Source organism: Phragmites australis, chromosome 16 (genome assembly GCF_958298935.1).
Source record: "Phragmites australis chromosome 16, lpPhrAust1.1, whole genome shotgun sequence".
Classification (NCBI taxonomy): Eukaryota; Viridiplantae; Streptophyta; class Magnoliopsida; order Poales; family Poaceae; genus Phragmites; species Phragmites australis.
Window position 1 is genome coordinate 28,156,550 of NC_084936.1, and position 21,292 is coordinate 28,177,841.

The 21,292-nt window shown below is 44.1% G+C and overlaps 2 protein-coding genes across 2 annotated transcripts; both read right to left on the reverse strand.

Annotated features, from left to right (window-relative positions):
- Positions 1 to 7,310: 7,310 nt before the first annotated feature.
- LOC133895206 (uncharacterized) lies at positions 7,311 to 8,060 on the reverse strand. Its single transcript, XM_062335367.1, has one exon. It carries the CDS (start codon positions 8,058 to 8,060, stop codon positions 7,311 to 7,313), a length of 750 nt encoding a protein of 249 aa, XP_062191351.1.
- A 7,061-nt stretch (positions 8,061 to 15,121) lies between these two features.
- LOC133895207 (uncharacterized) lies at positions 15,122 to 15,859 on the reverse strand. Its single transcript, XM_062335368.1, has one exon. It carries the CDS (start codon positions 15,857 to 15,859, stop codon positions 15,122 to 15,124), a length of 738 nt encoding a protein of 245 aa, XP_062191352.1.
- Positions 15,860 to 21,292: the final 5,433 nt, after the last annotated feature.

A 21,292-nucleotide genomic window follows, 5' to 3' on the forward strand; every position in this document is an offset into this window, starting at 1 on the left:
TGCTATATGCTTTTGTGCTGAGTTGGATGGATATGTATTTTGGTCTTTTGGGCAATATGTACCGGCAGTGTATTATTAGCATGCTAGCTAGGTTGGATGGATTGAAGCGTGGCTGACTATTATATTAACCATTTAAATTGTCCTATGGAAAATAATTTATAGCAGTGACAATATATGTGATGAACTACAATAGCATAGAATATCTCCCAATGTTGACCTTATTAGGTACAGAAAAAACAGCAGTACAATTCAGAATTAATCATATCGCGGAAAGAACAGCATCGCTGCAGTTATTTCGAGGTACCAAAAGAGCGTACCATTGCTAAAGACTAAGAAAAATGCAAAGGAAAATTTCAATGCGCACATAAACTAACTTCTAGATGGGAGCTCGAGCAAGCTTCAAGCACAGCAAATAATTATACCAATATATATAAACTCTTAACAATTTGCATATATAATTTAAAAAAATGAACGCAATAAAAATGCAGTTTGAGTACGTGCCTTGTGGTGGTGAGCTAGTTCGTCTCATATCAAAAAAAATGTGAGAAGTAAATTGACGATGGGAGCTGTTTTTCTCTTTTTGGAACAATTGGCTTTTTTCTGCATGCCCAGTTGGCACAGTTGCTATACGGCATGTTGACCAGGTCAAACACATCTATTTCAATGGTTGGTGCTCCATAATCAAACGCACATTGTTTATGGCAAATGAAGTGATTTAGCTGGAGATTAATAATTATAGACATCTCCCTTGACTGACTAATTAATAACCGCTTGGTGCACAGAAATACTACCCAATTGATCATTTCCCCAACAACTTACTTTGGTTTATCTAGCACAGCCGATCAACTTTCAAGGGCCAAATTGTCCGAATTTTGTAATGGAATTCATTGATTTAGTAGTACGAATACTTCATACGGGTGTTTTTTTTGTTTTAAATAGAATAGAACGGTAGAACGAGAATGAAACTCAGTGTCGATATATATAGGCGAGTTCATGCCCGTTTGAAAGGCATCCTTTCCGAACCGGCAACTCCCCGAAAGGGCACGAGCGCAACTACCCGTGGCAGTTACGTACCAGCACACTACTGCAGAATCTATTTAGTGAGGTGCCCATATACAGATTGATCTAGAGCCGTCTGTACAAAGTATGATCACAGCTCCAAATTAGAACCGTCTAAGAAAATAGCAACGAACAGTTGCAACAAAATGGGACGTTACAATACAGACGATTACAAACTACAAACGTCTATACTAATAGTACATACGATTCTAGTTTAGAACTGTCAGTACTGTTCCTTTTTTACAGACGGTTCCAAATTAGAACCATCTATTAGCAGTAATTATACAGACAATTCTAAATTACAACTGTCTGTAAAAAAGGAACAGTACAGACGGTTCTAAACTAGAACCGTCTATACTAATAGTATAGACGATTCTAAGTTCGTCTGCACTAATAGTGTCCCACTCGTTCTGAGTGTATATCTTGTATAGATTATTTTCATACAACGATCAGCAATGAACGACAGGTGAGACGGTAAGGAAGGTTCGCGTGAGGTTAGAGATTGCGGGTTCGACTCCTAGAAAACGCACTCGTGGTATTTCGCGTGAAAAATCATGTGACGTGCGACCGCGCCTACGTAATAATATAGGGGCTGGTGTGGGTAGGAAATTTTTTTTTAGCTCCAGAAAACTTAGTACAAACGGTTTCAATAACGAGTCGTCTATAGAAATCATTTGTACATACTCTTTTCCACAGACGGTTAAAAAAGTGTTTCGCGCGGGGTTTCTGAACCATCTGTACAAATTATTTTTCTACTAGTGGCGGTTGATCATATTTGTGCGTAACACTCCCCTTGATCAATCCCGTTATATGTATAGATCAAATTGAAGAATTCTCTAAAAATCCCATGAGAAAATATGAGAAAAAATATATTTAATTGTAAGATGCTATTGAAAACTCTATAAAAACCCAGTGAAAAAAAGTAGAAGAAAATGATATAGCATATATATGCTTTGTATTGATATTGCTATATATATGATGATCATTAACATGTTATATATTAGAAGTTTCCTCCCTCTGAGCTTTACAAATCTCGCAGTCTTCACATAACAATTTCATTTACATATTTTTGGAATTAGACTTCGGTAGAGACTTTATGAATAACATGTTTGTATTTGTGCAATACAATCTGCATTATCTTCAAAGATAATAGTTGGTGATTCTAATACACCAATACCACATGACTGTTGTATATGGTTAATCATTCTACGAAGATATACGCATGCATGTTATACTTCATATAATACAATTATTTCAGAATAATTAGTGAATATTGCTACAAGGGTCTGTTTAGATGACTTCCACGAAAAAGTTGTTCCATCATATCGGAATATGAATTATGTCTGACATCAGGCATTATGGGGATCTAATAGATAGTCAGCATCTATGTATCCAATCATAATTATATCTTAATTTTTCTGATAGAATAAACTAAGATCTTTAGTACCATTGAGATATCTGAGGATATCTTTAACTCCTGTCATATGGCGTTTTGTTGGAGTTATGTTGTGTCTAGCTAGTAAATTCACTGCAAATGTAATATCAAGTATGATGCAATTTACAAGATACTTCAGCGCTCTAATGATTCTGAGATATGAGACTTCAGGTCCCAATATCTCTTCATCGTCATCCCTACGTTTGAATAGATCTAAATCCATATCAAGAGTTCTAACGACTATAAGTGTCCTTGATAGATATGCCTTATCCATATTGAATTTTTCCAATATATCAAGAGTTACTACTGTTGTATCTGAATTGACTAATAAGCTGACCTTAAATTCATTTTAATTTTCATTTCGAAGGATAGACCAAAATGCAGCAAGTGTGTGTGGCAACGCTGCTGTTGGAATTAATCTTGTCACACCACTTGTATATACCTGAGCGTGTTGGGATACATATGCAAATATGGTAAGTAGGAATCAGATCGTGAAGAGACGTGGCACGAATGTAAGTTTCCTATTGTATAGATGATAAGTTCTTTAGTTTTGGTTTTGATATGTCTCCTTTGCTAGGCTTTCAATATTTAGTTGTGATTAGTTTCCATGAGGAGTTAGTAAGAGCTTAGTTATGCAATGTGACATGTGAGAATAAAAAGAGTGAGGAACAAAGGAAAATAATAAGGGCAAAAGGAAGTTACGTGTGATGGACTATTATATTAGTTTCCATGAGGAATTAGTAAGCTTAGTTTGGGCTGTATGCACTGAACATGCAAAAAAAGGGGAATTTATTTCCTTTATCTAAAAGAAATTAGTAAGCTTAGGATTTGCGTGGCTGACTATTATATTAACCATTTAAATTGTCCTATGGAAAATAATGTATAGCAGTGACAATATATGTGATGGACTACAAGAGCATAGAATATTTCCCAATGTCATCCTTCGGTAGAACAATAACAGCATTAGCAGCAGCATCAACGGCAGGGCCGGCGCTGCTGGCAACGGCCCGAGGCATGAAGCCAACAGGGGCAGCAGAGCCGGTAGGGGCGGCGCGACCTGCACGAAGCCGATGCCCAACGGGCAGCGGAGAAGAGTCCATAGCCAACAAAAAATCAAGATTAGTGGGTGATGATGAGGCAACCAAATCAACAAACGGGAATGAGTTCTCATCAAACGTGACGTGCCATGACACAATGATCCGATTGAACACCAAATCAAGACACCAGTAACCATTGTGTTCCGAAGGATAGACAAAAAAAACACATAATGTGGACCGAGGTGAAAGCTTGTGTGCAGCGGAGGAGGAAAGATTGGGATAACATCGACAACCAAAGACATGAAGATAAGAGTATGTAGGTGAAATGCCGTACAAAGCAAAGTAAGGTATGGAAAAATTCAGTGTTTTGGTGGGTGTCGATTAAGGAGATATGTGGCTGCATGGAGAGCTTCAACCCAATACTGTGGAGGGAGGCTAGCCTGGAACATCAGGATACGCATTATGTTGTTGGTGGAGCGGATGACATGTTTGGCTTTGCCATTTAGCTAAGAAGTATATGGGCACGACATGCGGAGTGCAACGTCGTGAGTAAGAAAGAATGTGCGGGCGGAGGAGTTGTCAAACTCGTGGCTGCTATCGCACTACACACTCTTGATGATGGAGCCAAACTGTGTATGAACAAAGGAGAAGAAATGAGAGATAGCTGGAAAGGCGTCAGACTTGAAAGGCGTAAGGAAAATGTCCAAAGAAAGTGTGAGCTCATCAAGAATAACCAAATAATACTTTTAATCAGAGACACTAGATACAGGTGAGATCCAAAGATCACAGAGTATTAAATCAAAATTCTTAATAGCACGGGAAGTAGAAGTGGCAAATGGCAAACGAATGTGATGACCGAGTTGATAGGCATGGCAGACAGACTCGGATGCACCATTATTACATGAAATTGCAGACGTGCTAGCTAATTTGGACAAAGCCTCAGCACCAAGATGACCAAGATGACGATGCCAGAGAGTTGGAGACGTGTTGGCGACAAAAGCATGTGGGCTGGGTGGAATGACTGCAGTGGGTATAGGGGAACGGTGCTATTGCACCTGGTCGCTTTGGGTTCGCAGGTCCTTCACAGAGAGGTTAGATGCGTCAAATTCAATAAAACAATTATTGTCAATGGTAAACTGGTGAATAGAAATCAGATTTTTAATAATTTGTGGAGTGACAAGAACGTTTCGAAGATGAAAAGGACCGCATGCGGCTGCAATAGTAGTGGAACCTATGGGCGTAAATGGGAGCATAGAGCCATTGCCAACGATGATATTAGACGGTGTAGGAAAAGATGGAGGACAAGAAACATTGAGGTTACCGGAGTCCGTATCATGTGGGAGGTGGCACCGGAGGCCATATACCAGTTCGTAGTGGGCAGAGGTGTCTGCGTGTTGAAGGCATTGTGAGGGCCGCTTGATCCCCGTGGTCAACCCAAGACATAGGGTTCCAAGGGCATGCGTGGCACGGCTATAGGCCACACATGGAGCATGCCTGTCCATGGCTTGAAGAAGGAGGGGGGCCACCCACCCTGCACGCCTGAGGGAACGCCGCCATTACCACTATCATCGCTGTTGTTATTGCGGTTGTTGCGGCAACGACAGTTGTTGGGGGCGCGAGAGACAAGAGGAGCGTCGGCGACGAGGACCGTGGAGGTTGTGCCTGCCTTGGTGGTCATCGTGATCTCCTCCAGAAGAAGACCGTTACAGACGTCAACAAAGGACATGAACGACTTTTGCCATTTCAGCAGCTCCACCATGTGAGAAAACTTGTCATTAAGTCCGCGCAGGACGGACAATATAAGAGTGCGGTCCTGAACGGGTTTTCCCAAATCACCGAGTAGGTCGGCCACTCCCTTTAGTTTACGGCAGTAGTCGGAGATTGTGAGGTTGCCCTGCACGAAGTTACAGAACTCTGCGTCGAGATGCAATGCACGGGTCTCCTTGTTGCTGATGAATTGCTCCTCGAGAGCAAGCCAGACTCGGTGGGCTGTGGTGATGGGGGTCATCATGATGTTGAGGAGGTTGGCAGAGATGGTGTCATACAACCACGAGATGACGATGCAGTCCATACGTTTCCACGGTGCGATGTGGGGGTAGGCATCGTCGTAGAGTACATGATCGGTGAGCTCGTACTTCCCAAGAGTGATGAGGTGAAGGCCGCGCCACTTGGAGTAGCTCGGAGAGTCGAGGACCAGGACGGTGGGGATGAGGGACCGGATGTTGAGGACGGAGACGGCCTGAGCATGGAGGTTGGCGACAATGATGGTGTCGGCCACCTCCCCTTGGCGCTGGCGCTCGACGTCTGCAGCTCGACGATGCTCGGCCTCCATCTCACAGAGATGAGCCTCCTCCACCTGGCGGCACTCGGCCCCTGGCGCAAGCGTTCATCCTCAGCAAGAGATAGCTGGCGGCTAGGGTTACGTGAGATGCGGAAGTGGTAGAGGGAGGTCACAGGAAGCGACCGTCTCTGATACCATGAAGGCGGAAATAATCACGCGATAGATTGATTAACAGCCCAAAGGGTTACATATATAGATCCAACTCTTCCATATCTCAAGACCGGTTTATGGAAACAAATACCCGGGATATTAGAAAGCGTGGAACACAAAAGGATATGCGTGATCCGTGGCATAACTATCATATAATCTAACACTAAGCAGTTGGCACAGTGGTAGTACTAGCCAGTTGGTCCGAGTCAAACACATCTAGCTTAATGGTTGGTGCTCCTTAATCAAACACGCACATTGTTTAATAACCGCTTGGTGCAAGGAAATACTACCCTATTGATCATTTCCCCAACAACTTACTTCGGTTTTTCTAGCACAGCCGATCAACTTTCAAGGGCCAAATCGTCAGAATTTGTAATGGCATTCATTGATTTAGTAGTACGAATACTTCATACTGGTGTTTTTTATTCTTAATGCGTTGCATTTGCATCCATGTATTACCCCGGTATTCAGCCATTCAGGTACCTCGGTTGAAACCCGCTTATCATCAGGTACACCAGCTTCCTTCTCGAGAACATATATGCTAAGCTTCCTTCTCGAAAAAAATTCTAGCTCTTCCATTTCCATAGCACACAGAAGAAAAACAACCGTCGGTTTTGTTGAAGAGTGACCTGACCAGCCCCCAACTTGAACCTAGCTAAGAGCAGTAGTGCATGTTAAGGCTCTTGTTTGGCTGAAAAAAAAAATACTAGGACCCGCAATAAAGCCAATACAGCCAGTTATAGATCGGCAGCTACTGGAAAATTTCAGGCCAAAATCCTTTTGAAAAGTTTTGAGATTTTGGAAGAAATTTGATCGAAATTTGGCCACAAAAAATTGACCAAATTAAATTTATCAAAACCACATATTGGTATTGGTACAATTATAAACCACCGTATAGGAAACCGTGTGTAATTGGCTGATAGCATGTAGCAAGAACCCTTCCTAAGTGTCGTACTCATGTACAAGCAATAATGGAAATTATGCAAAGTCTTGTACTACAAAAAAATTGGACAATAATATACCACTTGTCCATTGCATTTACAAATGGTAACCGAAGGTTAAATGTTTTGTATGGTTATTAATTAGCCAGTTGAATTAATTTAAGATAACACAACTTTCGTTCCCATGTCATATACTCCGTAACTTCCAATACACCGTGTCTCCCGCGGTGTAACCCACACCCAACCAATATCCATTCTTTTTACAGCTTAATTTGCTATTTTTCGATCACTTTTTGTATCTCGTAACTTCCATGTCGCCGGGGCATCTCGTAATATTCCAATTGTTTCTACTGCTTAATTTGCTGAGTGGTGAAACCAGGGCATCCCATGCCTGACACGAACCCACAGAATAACGCCCCCGCCACACGCCCTAGACAGTGCACGGCTTCAAGGTCGACGTCGCAGCACTGAACGCCGCAGCACCGCACAGCGTCGTCGTTGCCGAGCAGGCACGAGAGGCAGTACTCCACGTTTTTGCAACTGGGGCACTGGTACGACCACGCCGCTGTCCGCCCGGTCGTGGTCTTCCGGCAATTGACGCAACTGCGTGGCTGTTGCTGCCCGTTGCTGTTGTTCCCACCCGACGGCGCGCGCAGGACGAGGCGCCTGTGAGAGTGCAGCGGCGTGCTGATGTCCGGCGGGAGGTCGCAGCAGCGCGGGTGCGCGCGGAAGCCGCCGGCAACACACTTGCGGTCGTTGGTGCAGCTGTACGCGAAGGCCGGCGCGTCGAGCCCCTGGGCGCAGAGGCTGCACAGCCGGCGGTCGCCCCGGGAGGTGGGGGTGGGGGTGGAGCCGAGGGTGAGACGGTGCTGCTGGTGCGCAAAGTGGCGCCTGATCGTCTCCGGGCGTCGGTAGCACGCGTCGTGGAGGATGAAGGGGCACTCGTCCTTCGAGTTCGAGCAGCGGTAGGCTGCCGCGCCGACCTCGACGTTGAGCTGGCACATCCCGCACCGGGAACCTGCTGATTTGTTTTTCACGCGCTTGAAGCGCGCGTGGTGGTCGGGGTGGGAGAAGTGGCCGGACATGGCGGCCCCCATGGCTGACGATCGAGCAAAGCAACGACGGCGAACAAAATTTAATCGATCGATGGAATAGCGAAGCCTCAGCAAATTCAGACAGTCCAAATTTGTGTGTACTCATGCATACCATATGATGCATATATATATACACTCACTCACACGTACGAGTTGTTCGTTCCCGTGGCCATGATGACTTGGTAGTTGTTCCCATGCAGTCACCACGATCCCTCGGCTATATTAAGTCGACGCGTACGTTTACCGAGACAGAGAGGAGCCTCAGTCGACGCACAGTCTAAGCGGCGTCGACCGAGCTAACCAAGCTATAGCTTAATCACTCCTAGAGTATTTACTAGTTATTATTTCCCTAATATGTATTGGCAAAAATTAATAAAAATGTTTTGCTATTTTTGAGTATGTGAAGCAAACTTATTTTCCAATCACCTTCTAGCCCATCCAACTACTTATAGATTGAGGTGGTGGTTAGTGTCGATCCAAGACTATAATAGCGATTGAAAATTAAGTTGATTTCAGACCCTTCAAAATAGTAACACACATAATTGAATAACAAATAGTCTTGATTGATGAATCTATTGATACACTATCGTGCCACAAATCTAAATACTCTAGAGCCGGTTTTTAGAAACTGGATGTATTAGCCCATTAGATTATCCCATTTTCTACGGTAGTATCTAAAACAGTATATATGCTAGTGGTAAACATCATTTTTTGGTGAGAGTTATATAGCAGTTAATAAATTTCTTCTTGCTTTAACTAAAACTTGTAAGAAACGTGTTCAGACTTTGAAGTTTCTGTCAGTGGCAACACCACACGCGTACTCGGGTATATAGACTTTCTAGCGATGGAGACGCCTCTACCTCCATCAATGTCAGTTACTGGCTGAACTGACCTGGTCTCTGATTCGAAGAAGACCACTCGACGAGGTCTAGATATTGGAATTGGAATAGTCCTCGCGGTTGACAGCTCCACAATGAAATTAATTTCCATGTATATAAAAACTTCTTGAGGAGCTGCTGGTGGAACTTGCCAACTTGGCATGGAAGAACTGTTCATGTAATTTCAAGCAAGTCAACGAATCAAAGAGGCACATCGCGCGACTAAATAGCGGACGAAAACTCTATCGAATTGAGAGGAATCAACAAGGCACGTGTGTTACATCAATCAATTATAATTACTCTTATTTAGCCAAAATATATTGCAAAAAACTACTGGTGGAAAATCTCGCTACTGCAAAACGCACATATTTGATGAACTAACTGATACGGTTCCTTGCCAACAACCTCTAGGGACAACATTTCCCTAGACAGCTTGTCAGTGTAATAGAAAATAGGATGCCCCACATGGTAGATCTCACGCTGCCAAATGTTAGCCGACAGTTGATATCCTAAAGACCACATAGCCTTACCTTGCGACCAGCATAGAGCTCCATCGACCATCCTCCTGATCGAGGTCCAAACCCTGCAACCAGCTCATGCTAGTCACAGGACAGGTACTCACCAAACTAGCCGAATCACATTTACTATCATCAACTCAAGTTAATTTTTTTTCCTTCCGCGGGCACTTTCTTTCGATGAGCAAAGTCGTGGGCAGGCGTGGTGTGCAATGACCCGCCCTGTAGCATTTAATTCTACGGGATGGCCTCACAGGCGAGCGTGATGATGTTCGATGGATGGGACAAGGCCTACAGGATGACCAGAGCATGATGGTCATGCCTAACCCCCATCATGATGAGTTAGGAGTAGTTGGTTTCGTCAGGTATAGGTCAGTCATAGAGTTTGACATGGTCCGTTTGTATGCACATATCTTTCCATGTTATATAAAGGGGGAGGACCTGGTTTGTAATGAACATGGAACAAGTTCATCCAATCTATAAGAAAATATACAGGATGTATGACTATTATCCCACAAGAGGTCTGAACCTAGATAAAATCCCCGTGTTCTTGAGTCCATTCGATCCAACCCTAAGAAACACCGATCAACGAGTCCGTCATCCGGTACACCCCGGATTAATTATCAGGGATCATCCCCAGACAGTTGGCGCGCCAGGTAGGACGCGTTTTCTTCAAGTTTTGATATTATAGTTGGGCTATCCATGTCCGGATCTATGACAGCCGCGGAGTCCTGTTTCGAGGACCTTGGCCGTCGTGAGGTTTTCATCATGGAGTACAATGCAGATGAGCCCAGTGTGCTCCGAGCATGGGACACCGTGACGGAGTCCAAAGATTGGATGAACTTGTGCCAATACGCTCAGCACGCGGAGGTTGTCCAAGGAGTTGTCTACCACGAGGTAGAACCACTCCTCCCTCCAGCCTGACCACGAAAACTTGAGACCCACCTCGATGTAGGAGTCTGTAGCACCATCACAGAGACGGAACCCGCAGCTTCTGGTGGCCGGCTCGATCACCGACTGGCATGTGTAGAAGAACCGGAAGAAGTCTAGCCACGGTTCGACCCCGACGAAGTTCTCAACAAATGAGCAAAAAAAACTCAGCATGAGAATGGAATTGGGGTTAAGATGGAGGTGGCAGATGTTATAGAAGGACAAGATGGTGGTGAAGAACTCAGAGAAGGGCAGCATGAGTGAGAGGAACTATCCAGATAATATGCTAGTTAATCATTAGGACATTCATATTTCCATAATCACACCCATAATTATTAACCGGAATACCATCCCGGAAGTCCCAACATGTGTTTACTTTTAGGATCGGAACACACACCTTTATAACAAGCATATCATCACAAGATATAATAAAGAGTGAGTAATTAAATTGAGTTACAAGTCTTTATGTAGATTAAAATTTACATCAAAATACATAACTCGAATATTGCTATAGTAGCTACGCAGCGAAATAAGTTACATAATAACAAAACATGGGTAGGACCATTGCCCTAAGGCGACACCCCAAAATCTCCACATATGAGTAGTTGGCACTACTCCTGCCCATCGCCGACATCGGCGGGCATAAAGTAGCCAAAAACTAAATCTTCCTCACCTAAAAAGCAAACAAAGCATGTGAGTACGAAGGTACTCGCAAGACTTAATTTATAATATGCACTTATAAATAGCACACCTCCAAAGAGAATGCAATTAGATAAATTAGCAAGGACTCAGCCAAAACGGTTAAATGAATTGATAATGCAAACGCTATTTGGACTCAAGTGTAAGCATCTACACCTAACCATCAACATATCTTAACTGTAACTTGTACCATATCAACTCTTCATCAGCATCACCATCTATGTCCTAACATTTCATCATAACATCTCAATAACGAAACTCTACGATTGATGTAAATGGACAGAAGCATTCTTATAATTGAGAGCGTGAAAATTTGAATTATTTTTACACCATGCAGGGGGTACATCTTTACCAACACGATACGAGGACCATTCGTCTTGTATCACCCGCTAAAGTGTACACAAGAGGGTATCCGTGTCAACCTTTTTCAATTGAGCTCTGACTGTTTGAACATGCACCTATAGGTGTGGATGTCCACTAGGGGTACTCCTAGAGCACCATAGTTACGCCTAAAGGTGTGGAGATAGCTAGAACTACTCCTCGAGCAAACTAGATACCTCTACAAGCCTATGATACCCACAACACCTTTACGACGTTACCTCTACAAACCTATTATGCCCACGACACCATAGGCCAACAAGCCAAAAGATCATAGCCACAAAAGGTATTTAGCTTATCTTACCATTATATCGATATGTGGTAAGTACGGAAAGTGCCAAAGCCAACACGGTCCTTAAATGATTCAAGCAGGCCTATAGCATCTGAGACTCTTTTCTTGGGCCATCCCTATTGCCCGCCCGAACCTCGCCTCATCTGAGACTCTGTTCTCAAGCCATCTCTATTGCCCGCCCGAACCTCACCTCATCCCTATTAACTTACACATCCCTCCATCATCATTGCCTTTGTGAATAAAAGTAAGCCCTAAACTTGCGAACGATGGTCAAACCACTGCTCGACTTCTACTGATGACCTAAGCCTTACTAAACATAACATATTAATTTTAAATTAGACCATTAAGTTCTATTCCCCACGGTTACAATGGATCAAAGGATAACAATACCAGAGAAGGGTAATGCAACAATTAGGATCTACTCTTAAAAACCCAACCTTGACTAACTATCATGTGTGACATACATATAGCATACTTTATCGAATTAAAGACAATGTATGATCCAAAGTAATGGGTGCAACATGCTTAGATGCTTGTCTTGCTCAAGTGCTTCACACGCAATATCATAATCCGGTTCCACCTCAATAATACCCCCGTCGCTCTCCGGTTCGTCGATCGCTAAAATAAAGAATGGTGCATCACAATTAACGTGACGAAATGCTATGATACATGCATCAAATGGCATGAAAATTGAATGGGATATGAGGTACTTAGTAAAGATGAGGTAACAAGAATCGTATGAATTGAAGTGTGAAAGCTCATGCTATAAAAGATTATTTAAGGTCTGTTAAAAAATGATTGTAATTATGCTAGCTATCAAGATTAAATAAGCTTCAAAATTTAAACAGTAATTTTATACCAAAGTATAACTTTTTTCTAGATATCACTGATCATAACATGATTTTCCAAGTGCTTTCATAAATTTAGGACATGGTATTAATTAATTGTGATTTAATTAAGATGAAACACATTTAATTAATTAATTAATTGTTAAAAAGTATTTTATTGAGTTACAACATTTTTCACATATAGTTCATACTCATACAAAGCTAACACAACTAGTTTCATGATTTTTAAAGTTCGTATGAATTAACTACAAAATATATAAGCTATCAGTAAAGTTAAAGAAAAACCTCTGATAAACAGTAAATCAAGAACCTTTGATGAACAGTAAACATCCAGGTATCGGAACCTCCAGGTGAGATTCCGTGTTACGGTTATCTATTAGAAATTGCTTGAATTAACCTGGAACCTCCGTGTTATAGCTGAACGCGAGTTTTTCGATGATTCGTCGGTCGATTCAACTTGTATGTAAAAACCTATCCCACCTAAACATGTATAAACACTAATATAAGGATTATAAACCCAACTTACATGCTAAACAGCACAAAATCTCAAGTACATTTGAAATTAGCTCACTCGGAACTTCCAAGTTTAACCCGGAACCTCCGGGTTGCTGTAGAATACGTGTTCGCACCGATTCTTCGATCGATTCGACTTGTATGTTGAAATCTAAATCACATAAATATGCAATGTAACTAATACATTGGTTCTAAACCTAATACACTCACTCTACAACATGCTACACTTGTTCTTGCTCATTCAAACATCTCTTCTAGCTCTACACCTCAGGAACACGACGTGCTTCATCATTTCTCAATTGTAGCCCACAAATCTATCTAAAACCAAGCTAAAATGTGCATTGCTACTAAGGAACGCTAGAGAGTTACCCCATGTCCTTTGCCAAGGGTTGTGACCATTGATTTGGGGAAGAAACGAAGGGAAACACTTGGGGAAGGGAAGAAGACTTGCTGCTCCAATTTTCAAAACAAGGTGGTGATGAAGGGGTTGCAATCCTTTAAACCTTCATGCATGTGACTGACACTTGGATGGATTGGAAGCTAAGGAGGATGCGAATGCAGTAGTATAACATGCATACATTGTTTTAGCTTCCTTAGGATAGATTCTTGAGAAGAAAAGAGAGAGTTTGAGAGGGGAAGAGGGGGAGCTGTTGTGTTCTCTTGCATGGCCGGTTGAGAGAGAGCACAAGAGGGTGAGTGTGAGTGTGTGAGAGAGGTGGGGCTGCTGGTGGGGATGGTGCAGCCATGTGGGAGAAGAGAGGAGGGGTGGGGACAGCCTAAGGTGGGTCCCACTAGCTAGAGATAGTAGCTAATTTCAGCTGTGAAACTATTATAGAAACAAGTGCAGCAATTATAACTTCTAAGCGAGACTCAAACTAACAAAAATTATCACCACAATTATTTTTAAAACGCATAGCAATTATCAAACCACCAAATAAGATAACAACCAATCAACCATGCTTAACGATTAAACATGATGCTAATGATGCATAAGATGTATGGTTATACTTAATGACATGATTAAGGAATTGGGACGTGACAACAAGGCCAGCCAAGAAAAAAGAAATAAACATCACAATCCCCCCTGGCGGGGAGCTAGTGCACTCTCCCCGGAGCGGTATCTAGAGAACATGTGGCAAGTGAGCAGGCTTGTGTCGTGCATATGCTTCAGCCACACTGCATTGCAATTGGATTTGGGAAAGGTGGGCTCGCTTCCGGAGTAGGTCATCAGACGACGGAGGAAGATGCTTTGGTGGCAAGAGCAGAGGTGGAGATGAAGGGCTCTGGGCGCGGAAGCTTGGAGGCTAAGGGAGACGACGAAAAGATTTGTGAGGGACCTCGCGCTCCAATTTAATGGGTCACCACAGTATCTCAACTGCCATGGGATCTGGTCCTTTTGAATTTTGAAAGGCCACGCTTAGGGAATCAAAATTCCCTCAAGTCTGATGCTGTTTCGTTCCTCCCTCCCACGTTCTCTCTCTCTCTCTCTCTCTCTCTCTCTCTCTCTCTCTCTCTCTGTGTGTGTGTGTGTGGATATTTAACCTCCCCTGGGGATGTGTTTTCCTAAGTTGACCACTAAGGCGGTCCGAGTAGATGACCACCCCCTAGGGCGGACATGCGCACACCTGGGGCCCAAGTGGCATGACCGGACCCGACCACGACCACATGTCACACAGCGACCACATGCCATCACAGCGAACCACTCAATCCACTACATCTGTGATTGAGCTTGGAGCCTACTGTCGGTGTAATAGGAAATGGGGTGCCTCACATGGCAGGCCCTATGCCCCCAAATATTAGCTAGTAGTTGATGTCCTCAAGACCATGGCCTTACCTTGCGACCAGCACAGGGCTCCATCGATTAGCTCCCTGGTCAACGTCCAAACCCTGTGACCAGCCCTGCTGGTAGTAGGGTAGATACTCATCTAGCTATTTTTCGATCACTTTTTGTATCTCGTAATCAACTTCCATCCGCCGGGGTATCTCGTAATATTCCAATTGTTTTTACAGCTTAATTTGCCTGAGTTGTGAAACCAGGACATCCCACGAACCCACAGAAGAACGCCCCCACCACATGCCCTAGACAATGCACGGCTGCAAGGTCGACGTCGCAGCACTGAACGCCGCAGCACCGCACAGCGTCGCCATTGCCGAGCAGGCACGAGAGGCAGTACTCCACTTCGTTGCAATTGGGGCACTGGTACGACCACGCCGCGGGTGTCCGCAGCTGGCTCCTCTTGCACTTGAGGCATGTGCGGCGTGGATGCTGCTGCCCGTTGCTGTTGTTCCCACCCGACGGCGCGCGCAGGACGAGGCGCCTGTGAGAGTGCAGCGGCGTGCTGATGTCCGGCGGGAGGTCGCAGCAGCGCGGGTGCGCGCGGAAGCCGCCGGCAACACACTTGCGGTCGTTGGTGCAGCTGTACGCGAAGGCCGGCGCGTCGAGCCCCTGGGCGCAGAGGCTGCACAGCCGGCGGTCGCCCCGGGAGGTGGGGGTGGGGGTGGAGCCGAGGGTGAGACGGTGCTGCTGGTGCGCAAAGTGGCGCCTGATCGTCTCCGGGCGTCGGTAGCACGCGTCGTGGAGGATGAAGGGGCACTCGTCCTTCGAGTTCGAGCAGCGGTAGGCTGCCGCGCCGACCTCGACGTTGAGCTGGCACATCCCGCACCGGGAACCTGCTGATTTGTTTTTCACGCGCTTGAAGCGCGCGTGGTGGTCGGGGTGGGAGAAGTGGCCGGACATGGCGGCCCCCATGGCTGACGATCGAGCAAAGCAACGACGGCGAACAAAATTTAATCGATCGATGGAATAGCGAAGCCTCAGCAAATTCAGACAGTCCAAATTTGTGTGTACTCATGCATACCATATGATGCATATATATATACACTCACTCACACGTACGAGTTGTTCGTTCCCGTGGCCATGATGACTTGGTAGTTGTTCCCATGCAGTCACCACGATCCCTCGGCTATATTAAGTCGACGCGTACGTTTACCGAGACAGAGAGGAGCCTCAGTCGACGCACAGTCTAAGCGGCGTCGACCGAGCTAACCAAGCTATAGCTTAATCACTCCTAGAGTATTTACTAGTTATTATTTCCCTAATATGTATTGGCAAAAATTAATAAAAATGTTTTGCTATTTTTGAGTATGTGAAGCAAACTTATTTTCCAATCACCTTCTAGCCCATCCAACTACTTATAGATTGAGGTGGTGGTTAGTGTCGATCCAAGACTATAATAGCGATTGAAAATTAAGTTGATTTCAGACCCTTCAAAATAGTAACACACATAATTGAATAACAAATAGTCTTGATTGATGAATCTATTGATACACTATCGTGCCACAAATCTAAATACTCTAGAGCCGGTTTTTAGAAACTGGATGTATTAGCCCATTAGATTATCCCATTTTCTACGGTAGTATCTAAAACAGTATATATGCTAGTGGTAAACATCATTTTTTGGTGAGAGTTATATAGCAGTTAATAAATTTCTTCTTGCTTTAACTAAAACTTGTAAGAAACGTGTTCAGACTTTGAAGTTTCTGTCAGTGGCAACACCACACGCGTACTCGGGTATATAGACTTTCTAGCGATGGAGACGCCTCTACCTCCATCAATGTCAGTTACTGGCTGAACTGACCTGGTCTCTGATTCGAAGAAGACCACTCGACGAGGTCTAGATATTGGAATTGGAATAGTCCTCGCGGTTGACAGCTCCACAATGAAATTAATTTCCATGTATATAAAAACTTCTTGAGGAGCTGCTGGTGGAACTTGCCAACTTGGCATGGAAGAACTGTTCATGTAATTTCAAGCAAGTCAACGAATCAAAGAGGCACATCGCGCGACTAAATAGCGGACGAAAACTCTATCGAATTGAGAGGAATCAACAAGGCACGTGTGTTACATCAATCAATTATAATTACTCTTATTTAGCCAAAATATATTGCAAAAAACTACTGGTGGAAAATCTCGCTACTGCAAAACGCACATATTTGATGAACTAACTGATACGGTTCCTTGCCAACAACCTCTAGGGACAACATTTCCCTAGACAGCTTGTCAGTGTAATAGAAAATAGGATGCCCCACATGGTAGATCTCACGCTGCCAAATGTTAGCCGACAGTTGATATCCTAAAGACCACATAGCCTTACCTTGCGACCAGCATAGAGCTCCATCGACCATCCTCCTGATCGAGGTCCAAACCCTGCAACCAGCTCATGCTAGTCACAGGACAGGTACTCACCAAACTAGCCGAATCACATTTACTATCATCAACTCAAGTTAATTTTTTTTCCTTCCGCGGGCACTTTCTTTCGATGAGCAAAGTCGTGGGCAGGCGTGGTGTGCAATGACCCGCCCTGTAGCATTTAATTCTACGGGATGGCCTCACAGGCGAGCGTGATGATGTTCGATGGATGGGACAAGGCCTACAGGATGACCAGAGCATGATGGTTATGCCTAACCCCCATCATGATGAGTTAGGAGTAGTTGGTTTCGTCAGGTATAGGTCAGTCATAGAGTTTGACATGGTCCGTTTGTATGCACATATCTTTCCATGTTATATAAAGGGGGAGGACCTGGTTTGTAATGAACATGGAACAAGTTCATCCAATCTATAAGAAAATATACAGGATGTATGACTATTATCCCACAAGAGGTCTGAACCTAGATAAAATCCCCGTGTTCTTGAGTCCATTCGATCCAACCCTAAGAAACACCGATCAACGAGTCCGTCATCCGGTACACCCCGGATTAATTATCAGGGATCATCCCCAGACAGTTGGCGCGCCAGGTAGGACGCGTTTTCTTCAAGTTTTGATATTATAGTTGGGCTATCCATGTCCGGATCTATGACAGCCGCGGAGTCCTGTTTCGAGGACCTTGGCCGTCGTGAGGTTTTCATCATGGAGTACAATCCAGATGAGCCCAGTGTGCTCCGAGCATGGGACACCGTGACGGAGTCCAAAGATTGGATGAACTTGTGCCAATACGCTCAGCACGCGGAGGTTGTCCAAGGAGTTGTCTACCACGAGGTAGAACCACTCCTCCCTCCAGCCTGACCACGAAAACTTGAGACCCACCTCGATGTAGGAGTCTGTAGCACCATCACAGAGACGGAACCCGCAGCTTCTGGTGGCCGGCTCGATCACCGACTGGCATGTGTAGAAGAACCGGAAGAAGTCTAGCCACGGTTCGACCCCGACGAAGTTCTCAACAAATGAGCAAAAAAACTCAGCATGAGAATGGAATTGGGGTTAAGATGGAGGTGGCAGATGTTATAGAAGGACAAGATGGTGGTGAAGAACTCAGAGAAGGGCAGCATGAGTGAGAGGAACTATCCAGATAATATGCTAGTTAATCATTAGGACATTCATATTTCCATAATCACACCCATAATGATTAACCGGAATACCATCCCGGAAGTCCCAACATGTGTTTACTTTTAGGATCGGAACACACACCTTTATAACAAGCATATCATCACAAGATATAATAAAGAGTGAGTAATTAAATTGAGTTACAAGTCTTTATGTAGATTAAAATTTACATCAAAATACATAACTCGAATATTGCTATAGTAGCTACGCAGCGAAATAAGTTACATAATAACAAAACATGGGTAGGACCATTGCCCTAAGGTGACACCCCAAAATCTCCACATATGAGTAGTTGGCACTACTCCTGCCCATCACCGACATCGGCGGGCATAAAGTAGCCAAAAACTAAATCTTCCTCACCTAAAAAGCAAACAAAGCATGTGAGTACGAAGGTACTCGCAAGACTTAATTTATAATATGCACTTATAAATAGCACAACTCCAAAGAGAATGCAATTAGATAAATTAGCAAGGACTCAGCCAAAACGGTTAAATGAATTGATAATGCAAACGCTATTTGGACTCAAGTGTAAGCATCTACACCTAACCATCAACATATCTTAACTGTAACTTGTACCATATCAACTCTTCATCAGCATCACCATCTATGTCCTAACATTTCATCATAACATCTCAATAACGAAACTCTACGATTGATGTAAATGGACAGAAGCATTCTTATAATTGAGAGCGTGAAAATTTGAATTATTTTTACACCATGCAGGGGGTACATCTTTACCAACACGATACGAGGACCATTCGTCTTGTATCACCTGCTAAAGTGTACACAAGAGGGTATCCGTGTCAACCTTTTTCAATTGAGCTCTAACTGTTTGAACATGCACCTATAGGTGTGGAGGTCCACTAGGGCTACTCCTAGAGCACCATAGTTACGCCTAAAGGTGTGGAGATAGCTAGAACTACTTCTCGAGCAAACTAGATACCTCTACAAGCCTATGATACCCACAACACCTTTACGACGTTACCTCTACAAACCTATTATGCCCACGACACCATAGGCCAACAAGCCAAAAGATCATAGCCACAAAAGGTATTTAGCTTATCTTACCATTATATCGATATGTGGTAAGTACGGAAAGTGCCAAAGCCAACACGGTCCTTAAACGATTCAAGCTGGCCTATAGCATCTGAGACTCTTTTCTTGGGCCATCCCTATTGCCCGCCCGAACCTTGCCTCATCTGAGACTCTCTTCTCAAGCCATCTCTATTGTCCGCCCGAACCTCACCTCATCCCTATTAACTTACACATCCCTCCATCATCAAAATTCCCTCAAGTCTGATGCTGTTTCGTTCCTCCCTCCCACGTCTCTCTCTCTCTCTCTCTCTCTCTCTCTCTCTCTCTCTCTCTCTCTCTCTCTCTCTCTGTGTGTGTGTGTGTGTGTGTGTGTGTGTGTGTGTGTGTGTGTGTGTGTGGATATTTAACCTCCCCTGGGGACGTGTTTTCCTAAGTTGACCACTAAGGCGGTCCGAGTCGATGACCACCCCCTAGGGCGGACATGCGCACACCTGGGGCCCAAGTGGCATGACCGGACCTGACCACGACCACATGTCACACAGCGACCACATGCCATCACAGCGAACCACTCAATCCACTACATCTGTGATGGAGCTTGGAGCCTACTGTCGGTGTAATAGGAAATGGGGTGCCTCACACGGCAGGCCCTATGCCCCCAAATGTTAGCTAGTAGTTGATGTCCTCAAGACCATGGCCTTACCTTGCGACCAGCACAGGGCTCCATCGATTAGCTCCCTGGTCAACGTCCAAACCCTGTGACCAGCCCCTGCTGGTAGTAGGGTAGATACTCATCTAACTAGTCAAATCATATTTAATGTCATCCACTCAAGTTTTTTCCTTCCCCAAGCACTTCCTTTCGGCAAGCAAAGTTGTGGGCAGGCGTGGTCTGCAGTGACCCATTCCGTAGAATTTAATGCTACAGAATGGTCTCGTAGGCGAGTGTGACGGCGTTCGGTGGATGGGGCAGGGCTTGCAGGATTACTAGAGCAGGACAGGCGTGTCTATCCCCCATCATGATGAGCTATGAGTAGTTGCCTTCGTCAGGTATAGGTCTGCCACAGAGTTTGGCACGGTCTGTTTGTATGTACATATTTTCTCCTATTATATAAAGGGGGGAGGACCGGGCTTGTAAGGAACACCGAACAAGTCCATCCAATCCATAAGAAAATACACAGGGTATAGGGCTTTTATCTCACGTGAGGCATGAACCTGGATATAATCCTCGTGTTCTTGAGTCCATTCGATTCGACCCCAAGAAACACCAATCAACGTGCTTGTCATCCAGTACACCCCAGATTCATTATCAGGGATCATCCCCCAACACGGCTCGTAACTTGAAACTGTTTGAAACAAGGCGCATTGGAGCCAAACATTGAAAATTGTCAATGATATTAAGTCAATTTAGATTTGTCCTAAGCCAAACATTTTTAACATTGACCATCATTAGATAAAAAAAGTATATAGATTGATCATGTCCCGTAGGGATGCTTCTCCAATGTCACTAAAATAAGTGGCAAACTATCTTTCCCTAGACTGATCCTAGATTTAAATATCGATCCCACTGGCAAACTATCTTTCCCTAGACTGACCCTAGATTTAAATATCGAACCCACCGAGAGTCATTAACACCAAGTTGCAGTGATATCTATCCTACAAAATCTCTCTAGCCGTGTTGTAATAGGGATGAATTGATTGTATTGATTGGAATAATATAAAATGCATATATTAAATGACAATTAATTTAAAGAACAATAAAAGAAACACTA

Excerpts from the sequence above, each read along its gene's own strand:
- LOC133895206 (XM_062335367.1), bottom strand. The coding sequence starts at position 8,060 with ATGGGGGCCGCCATGTCCGGCCACTTCTCCCACCCCGACCACCACGCG.
- LOC133895207 (XM_062335368.1), bottom strand. The coding sequence starts at position 15,859 with ATGGGGGCCGCCATGTCCGGCCACTTCTCCCACCCCGACCACCACGCG.